This window comes from Antrostomus carolinensis, unplaced genomic scaffold (genome assembly GCF_000700745.2).
Source record: "Antrostomus carolinensis isolate BGI_N321 unplaced genomic scaffold, ASM70074v2 scaffold42059, whole genome shotgun sequence".
In the NCBI taxonomy this organism is placed as follows: Eukaryota; Metazoa; Chordata; class Aves; order Caprimulgiformes; family Caprimulgidae; genus Antrostomus; species Antrostomus carolinensis.
Window position 1 is genome coordinate 9,230 of NW_010341461.1, and position 8,490 is coordinate 17,719.

Here is an 8,490-nt window from a genome sequence, read left to right on the forward strand (position 1 = left end):
CTGTTTACCCTCTTCCTTAGTGACTGCAAGACCAGACAGGCCATAGCATGTACAAACCAGAGAAAAGGCATCCTCAGAGTATTTCTGAGTGAAGACTCTCCCTAAGGGGAAAAAAGAAGCAAGTAGGAACTGCCTCCTGTCTAACCTGGTCCTGCAGAGTTCCAGCACAACCAGATCCCACGTAATTCAGCTCCCTTCCCCTTACAACCCTCTTCCTTAGTGACTGCAAGACCAGACAGGCCATAGCATGTACAAACCAGAGAAAAGGCATCCTCAGAGTATTTCTGAGTGAAGACTCTCCCTAAGGGGAAAAAAGAAGCAAGTAGGAACTGCCTCCTGTCTAACCTGGTCCTGCAGAGTTCCAGCACAACCAGATCCCACGTAATTCAGCTCCCTTCCCCTTACAGACTACAAAAGTAACATTCACAGCAATACTACAGATCACAGAAATCTGAACAAAGAAGTCTTCCAACTAATGCTTATTGTAAAGAAGCTTTTCATGATGAAGTACAGCAGAAGTCCAAAAGCCTATCCTTCCATCACATCAGTCTGTTTGCAACCTTAGAAAAGCCAAGCGTACAGCAGTTCCATGGAATATTCATTCTTCATTAAACTTGCTTTTATGCACTCATCAGCTTCATCTTTAATAGCTGTCTCTGCTGATGTGAAGTGAATTGCAGGGAAAAAAAATGACACTGGAAGAAGGTTTTGATATTCCCACATACCGTCCTACAAGATGCCTACAAGAAAGCTGGGGAGGGACTTTTCATAAGGGCAGTTAATGACAAAACAAGGGGAAATGAGTTTAAGCTGAAAGAGGGGAGGTTTAGATTAGATATTAGGAAGAAGTTCTTCACTGTGAGGGTGGTCAGACACTGGCCCAGGTTGCCCAAGGAAGCTGTGGATGCCCCCTCCCTGGAAGTGTTCAAGGTCAGGCTGGATGAGGCTTTGAGCAACCTGGTCTAGTGGAAGGTGTCCCTGCTGATGGCAGGGGGGTTGGAACTGGATGATCTTTAAGGTCCCTTCCAATCCAAACCATTCTGTGACTCTATGATCTTCTCAGCTGCTATGGCTACAGCAAACAGCCTCTGCTCAAAGGACACCACCGTTGCTCTGCTTGTAATTTACTTAGTCTCACAACTTCATTGATTTTGGAGACTTTAGTAACCTGTGTTTGTAATCAATGTCTCCTTTCCTCGGTAATTTAGTGTTATAAAGCAGCCTTTGCCCAATGAGCTTTACTTCCCCCCTGCCCCAATAACATGGCTGTAAGGTATGATCTTCCATAACATATCCTAAATAAATACACATAAACAAAATACCCAGGCTGTCAACACTGCACTAGTTTGAAGTGTTTATACTAAGCAGATACAAGACATTGGGAGGGTTGGGAATACAGGGAAGAGAAGACTAAACTACGGACTTGAGGACGTCTGCATTGCATTTTTAACGTGGTGCTTGTTTGCAATATAGAGCAGCATTGCAACATTCACCTCGATGGGAACCAGCAGCCAAAGAACACACCTGGGAGAAGGGTGCTGCCTAGTCAGGCACAGAAAGAGGGCTCGTGGAGTAAGATTTGTGTCACACTGCAACAGCTCTACACCAGTCGTCTAACTAGCCAATAATCCATTCTTCAACATAAAAATGAGCATTTAGTACAGCCAGGCTGACCCTCACTTAACTCACAAGGTCAAACTTCTATTAACATAAACATCACAGCAATTGACATCAGTAAATTAAAACCAATACTGCGAAGAAATTATTCACCTACCTGGTCATCATCATAATTAGGATCCTTAACATCTACTTCTTCCACATCATACACTTGACCTGGTGTTCCCCAAACTCCTTTACCACCTGCTCCACCTGTCAAAATACAGGACAGTAAGCACGGACTGCCATTTTACTAATACTTTTGAGTTCAACCCAATATTCTTTCACTTCAGAGTGATGCACCACTGCTCGTGGCCACCTGCTGACTCTAACAATACATGCTGAGAAGAGTGTGTTTGTTACATGCTCCCACTCCAGCAACCAGTCTTTTCATCACTTTCCAGTAAGATACTAGAAGCAGTACTAAACCACACAAGAACTACTGAAGGTTGAAAAAAAATGTACTTTCAAATATAACCATGTTTTCAGTTTGTATTAGTAACAGTCCTGTGAACCACCAACAGTTCAAATTTGTGTATTAAATTTGCTAATAAAATGTACTTAAAGACAGAAGTTAATTAATGATATACGTACAATTTTCTGCTAAGAATGCCAACTACTATTAGCTCCTATTGCCACCTGCTATCTAACCAAATGCCTGCACAGAGACTGTGGCTTATAAAAATGATTCCCAGTGAAAAAAAATATACATATATATTACTGTTTTGGACAGAATCTTTATCACACTACTCTCTTCACTAAGCTGCACCAACCTTTCTTTGGTAGACCCCTTCCCTTTCCAGACCGGGATCGCCTGTCCAGCAGTTTCCCCTTTGGGCTCGTTGGTACAACGACTCCAGTCTTCAGTGTCTCTCCATTGTCACTAACAGAGTCTCCTCTCCCAGAATCTCTAGAAGAATTTTTCCTCAACCGTCTCTTTGCTTTAGCATTTATTTTGGCTTCAGTAATTGAAGTTGCAGGAATCCAATTTCCATTGACTTCAGTCTTTTGTTCCTCGGACCCACCGTTTTCTTCATCACCGGAAAATGGAGCATCACTTAGATTTTCAAGTTCTTAAAAAGGAGACAGAGCAAAACAAATCTGTTATAGTTTTAAACTGGTTTATGTTAAAATACCAAAACACACTGCATTTAAAAAGGATTACAACATTAAATAGAACTCTTATTTCCAACAGTATTAAGGCAAATTATGTTGGCTTTAGAATATGTCTACACACCACAGTAATAAGGAGTTCCTTATTCCTCTGCACAAACTATCCACAATCTAAACAGAGCATGTGTCCAGAGCTGGAAAGCAAATGAATAAAGCATTTATAAACAGGTAAACCACAGAAAACTCCACCCTTGTTAAACAAAAACTATCAGAATTCCTCAGTGCATTAAGATCTAAGTGTCTAGTTCTCACTTCACCCACTCATCTCTTGATTTAGAAACAAAACTGCCAATACAGTAAATTCTCTAAGAACTCACTAATGTTAACAGACTAGTCACCTAAGTGAAATTAATTTCCTAAATCATCAACCAACATTCCCCTCATTCAAGGAATTTCAAACAGCTCACCAGCTGGAAAAACAACAAGTTAGACTTACAAGGATACAAAACCACCATCACTCTTATTTTTTGTTTTTGCAGTTACAGGGAAAAAAAACAAACAAACAAAAAAAACACCCCATTTAATACAAAGCCTGGGGAGTTTGGTAATGAAGACTCGTAATAAATAAAGTCTTTTTAAACAGTGTGATCTCTTTCTCTATAGATTGCCCCTCACTGTGGTTTCTGTCCAGACTATTTCTAAAATAGCTATGGTTTATTCCCCAGCACAATCATACACAATAGGTAACTAGCTTTGTTTCATACCCAACAAAAAACTCTCTCACAACTTAAAGATCTTCAAATGTCTGAGCACTGAGAAGTGCAATAATTTCACTCTTTTGGGAAGTTAAGGCACATTTAATGTTTGGATGCCCCCCACCTGAGCTGTATGGTTCAGAAGAATATCTTGAGAGCATTAAGAGCAAAAGCCTTTGTCATTTCTTCCTCCCCTTCTTAACCCATCAAGATTTAATAAAAAAAAAGCATCTGGGGACCTATTTTACATTCCAATTAGTATCCTGGGAGTCCCTGCAAATTGGAAAAAACAAACACAAAGGGAAGAGCCTCAGCTCTCTGTTACACAGTCCTCCTTTTCTTGAGGATTCAGTAGAGTCTCAGAGATAAAGCCTATAGCCTGAACCCTAGGAAGCACAATGATGAGGCACACAGAAGAAGCTGCTTTTCCAGCTGTGCCAAGCCTGCTTTACAGAAAAGTTCACTGCCATAAACCTAGAATATGGAGAGTATTTTAAATTTGGGTTTGACCTTAGCTGAATGTATTACTTCACCATTCCAATACATCCTAATTAGCAATGTTAATTTGCCAATACTTCTCAGAACTATATTTCTTCAATTCAAAACAGGTTCATGAAAAATTGTTTTGAAAGCAAAGCACACTAACAAAACCTTTCCAGCCTCAAAGTATTTACCCATATCAAAGAGGATACTACACTGCAAAATGAATAAAGTTGGATGCAACTGCCTCCTTCCTGATCAAAGACACAACATTTAGATACTCGTGTTCAGAGATGTCAATGCTATAGCTGAACAATAACGCAGACATTCCAGTCTAAGCTTCGTCTTTCCACTCATTACTCCCACAAAAACATTCCTTTTATGTTTGCATCAAGTTAAAAAAGAAAAGCATGCACCACGTCCAGGAAAAGATTCCCACAAAAAGCTTTCTCAGTTTGTCTAGTATTTTAATAAAACAATGAGAGATTTGCATAAAGCTCGAAGAGGGGAGAAAAAAAAAGCAAAACCAAACTGAACAGGTTTCCTTCCTCCCATTCCCCAGGGAGACCCCATCAGCACAACCAACCCTGCTTAGACAACTGAATTTAAATTCTGCCTTATCCCCACTCTCCCATGAATTCTTCCAGTTTGGACCTTGGACTTGGTTATCCAGGAACTGCACTCTAACAATCACTTATTCCTTTCTCAGTTTCCAAAGAAAACAGCCAACAATTAATTAACACAAGTCAGTCCTGATTCTGACGACTCAGGGTAAAAGGGGAGGCTACAGCCCAACCTCCTTACACACTCCTGATCTCAGGTTCAAGACTAAAGGAAATCCTCTGCAGGAAACATCCAACCCAAAAGATTTCAGTTGCAATCTCTTTCTCCATAATACTCTGACCAACTGGTCCTCCACTATTAGTTATGTAGTTAGGCTGAAAAAATAGGCCAAACAGATATAGCCATTTCAAATAATTTTCTAAAATAGAACCGTTTTATAAAAAAATACTGGGGAAAAAAATGTGGATTTTCCTTTCAGCTTCTAATTTTTCCATCATATAACACATACATACACATATATAAGCAAGATCAGTGCTCTATAAACTTTAAAGCTTTGTTTACTATATATTAAAGTTAACCAAATTGATCTTATTAACTTGCTATTAAGCCTAGCAGGCACACTTTAAAAATCTGTGCTTTTATGGTGCTACCTTAAGTAAAAAAAACATGCAGCAAATACTTACCTACACACAAATTTAATTTGACCAAATTAAGTCAATTTAGTTACCTAACAGTTTCCTACCTAGCATCAAAATGTAATTCTAAAATGCTGAGAGGCAATGTGTCTTCTACATTAAACTAATTCTGGTTTAAAATTAGAGGTCACAAGGAGCATGTGGCAACTTCAACTGCATTACACACCATCTTAACACAGATATGATTTTCTTTTTCTGAAAAACATTTAAAACCTACAAAAACTCTTTTGGTATAAAAAGGTCACCACAGATCATCACAACCTTTGGAAAACAACATGAAATTGCATTAACTTGACTAAGCATCATAAAACAGCTCTGTGATAAGGACAAAACAGTCTATTTCAGGGCAGTCTCTAACATATATTCAGTAATTTTCTCCCAGCCCAGTTCCAGTCAAGCTTTTCATCATTTGTTTCTTCTAATCCTAAACTAAACACCTACATAAAACCAGAATTTGTACCTCTCACACACCTACACATCTTGCTTTTGAACTTATTCTTTTCTTCACACCAGCACTAGTAGAAGTCAGATGATAAAGAGTCCCGAGTTGCCATTATTTAGTTAACTTAAAGAAACATTACCTTTAGGACTCTAACAAATATTGAAATGAATGTAATCCAAACAGGATACTGTGATACATACTTGAAATAACTATTCTGTAAATTTTCATGAAAGATTAAGAAAAAAAACAAAACAAAACAGTACTGTTAAAAAATTAACAGGCAATACAATTTTTCTACAGAGAACACTTCAGGTCAGCTAAGCAATTTTACGTAAAAAAATTAAAAAATAATAATAATAATAATATATTACATACCTGTTGGGTTAACATAAATGAGCTCCTTTTCTATTTCCATAGTTGCTTAACAGAACTGACTGTGAAATGTAAAGTCTTAACGTTTTCCTTCCAAGGCCTAAACAGAAACGGAGAAGCTTAGGGGAAGAAAAGCACTAGATCAAATCCTAAAGAAAGTGAAAAGCTGCAAAGGCTTCACTCACAAAATACAACGCAAAAATTGGGGGTTTAAGTTATAATTAAGTATCAGTAAGCACTGAAAAGTTCCTGTGAAGGTAAATGGTGTAACATGAGACAGCACCACCCTCAAAGACATCTAAGCCTTGATGTCTTGGTAGCTGTGAGTTCTGTTGCTTATAAAGGAGGCACCAGGATAAAAGCCGTTATTTTAAGTGTAAAAGCCCTCTGTATGCAGCTTTTTTTAGCTGATAAAAGCCACCTCTATCAACTTAGACTGTCCTACTCTGCAAACTGGTTATCTCTATGAGCATACAATATCAATGTTATAATTGCATCCACAAGAGAAATGCTCTTCAGGTGAACTAAACTGATAAAATGGTACCAATTTATCAAGTTCAGACCAGCCCTTAGAAGACAAACTATTGTTTGTTCCTCCCCTCAAGGACACAGTCTTTATGGTTTACTGTACACGTACATATAGCTGTCAAGCTTTCACATCTGTGCTTCTGCACCCTTCAAACACCCCTTTCAACCACGATTCCATCTGCAAGGGATAAAGTTGAACACTTCTCTTACTGTTACTCTCTCCTTCTCCCTCTTCCTAGCAGCTGCTATTCTACAAACCACCCCACATCACTGTGGAAGAGATGGCATCATCCATCTTTCCTTTATGTACACAAAAAATTAAGCAGTGCCAGAATTCCCCATACACTTTTTTCTCATCTGCAAAATTTTCACAGATCACTTTGTAGTCCTGTGAATACTACTGGTATTTGTGCCTGCCCCACACAAATTCAGTGGCTTTTCTTTCCCCTTTCTCATCCTTTGCTGCCCTGAAAACATCTTACCGTTGAGTGGCTAGATTGTGACACCAAACAACAGCACTCCCTTCCCCTTTTCTTCTCTTCCCTTGTTCCCCCCTCTTATGCCCACTTGCCTACCACAGACCTACTAACTGCAAATGATTCATCACAGACCGTTGGCAATAAAGAAACTCTGGTTTAGGCCACAGTATCAAGCTGTCATGATCTTGCATTTCCTAATGTCAATCCAAACAGTTAACAGCTTTGTGTAACAAGAAGTCCTTCCCTGCCCCACACCATATATCAGATAAATGTTTTTTCTGAGTCACCTCAATCAATCATTCAGGGGTTCTCAAGGGTTCCCAGTCGCTGTTGGTTGAGAGCTTTCTTCTGTGGATCAGTCTAATCCGAGCAAACTACGTGAGAACAGTTTTATTCTTCCTAGTGGAATGTTCCATCAGTTGTTCACTTCTTTGAAAGACAAGACAAAGGACAAAATCTGTATTAAATAACAATCATGACTTTCAGAATTTGTAATCAAGTCCTAAATTTCAAGTGGAGAAACACTTCTTCCATATAGGACCCTAGATGGAATTCTCCACCTATGGCAACGTAATAAATAACACCACAACTTTCACATGCTGTCTTGTTGAGAATCAGCACCCTGCTTTGTTTGTCATGAGGATGATGGAATAACTGAGCTTTACAATCCATGTTACCATACTGATCAGGAGACATCTTCTCAATTTAGCAATGCACCCTCTCATTAACTCAAGCCAACAGACCTGCTGGAGCTTCAGGATGCTGGTATTTATCACTGTATCAAAAAAATCACTTTGTATTTTGCAGAAATATACCACACAGTACTACCAATCAACTACATGACACAACTTGAAAACCTGCATTTAAAACATAAGAACAAAAAACCCCAAAATTTTATGTTACAGAAGCTAATATGGAAATGTAAAATGGAGAAAAGTAAACAAAAGCATCTGCATAACGAGAATGCTGCGAGAGACCTTAAGACTAATCAGTGACACAAATAGTACTTTTAATGCAGTTTAGCAGACAAGAGTATTTCCTAAGTCACTAAAAACCAACAATAAAATATGCTCCACTACACGCAGACACTGTCTGTGCCCACCATTGCTGCATGTACTTTACCTACATGAGCAGTTCTATTGCAGCAGGTGAACAGCAGCAGATTAAGGTTTAGAAACAACACACACTGCACAAGAGAGCTTCCAAAACTTCTCAGGACCTCACACCTACGCAGAACATCCCCTCACACAGCTGACACCCCACGTCTCTGCCCCTAACTGTGAGCAAACACCCACCACCGCGGCGCTGGAGACCCGCAAACGCAGCCACACGCACACACAGCCAGGTCAGATGCAGCTACCGCTACAGAACCCGTGCCGCTGGAAAAACCAACGCCGGAGCCACTC

At 39.4% G+C, this 8,490-nt stretch overlaps 1 protein-coding gene across 2 annotated transcripts in view; it reads right to left on the reverse strand.

Annotated features, from left to right (window-relative positions):
- The window catches only part of PDCD4 (programmed cell death 4), a 16,371-nt gene extending 8,856 nt beyond the window's left edge, over positions 1 to 7,515 (reverse strand). Inside the window, exons 1-4 of one of the 2 annotated variants that reach the window (XM_010176472.1) lie at positions 7,372 to 7,515; positions 6,081 to 6,177; positions 2,430 to 2,729; positions 1,775 to 1,869 (exon numbers count right to left, since the gene is read on the reverse strand). In XM_010176472.1, the coding sequence (XP_010174774.1) occupies positions 1,775 to 1,869; positions 2,430 to 2,729; positions 6,081 to 6,120 (435 nt within the window). In that variant the 5' untranslated portion in view covers positions 6,121 to 6,177; positions 7,372 to 7,515. Of the gene's footprint in view, positions 1 to 1,774; positions 1,870 to 2,429; positions 2,730 to 6,080; positions 6,178 to 7,371 lie in introns of those variants that run through there. The other variant, XM_010176473.1, reaches the window with a different exon arrangement.
- Between the last annotated feature and the right edge of the window lie 975 nt (positions 7,516 to 8,490).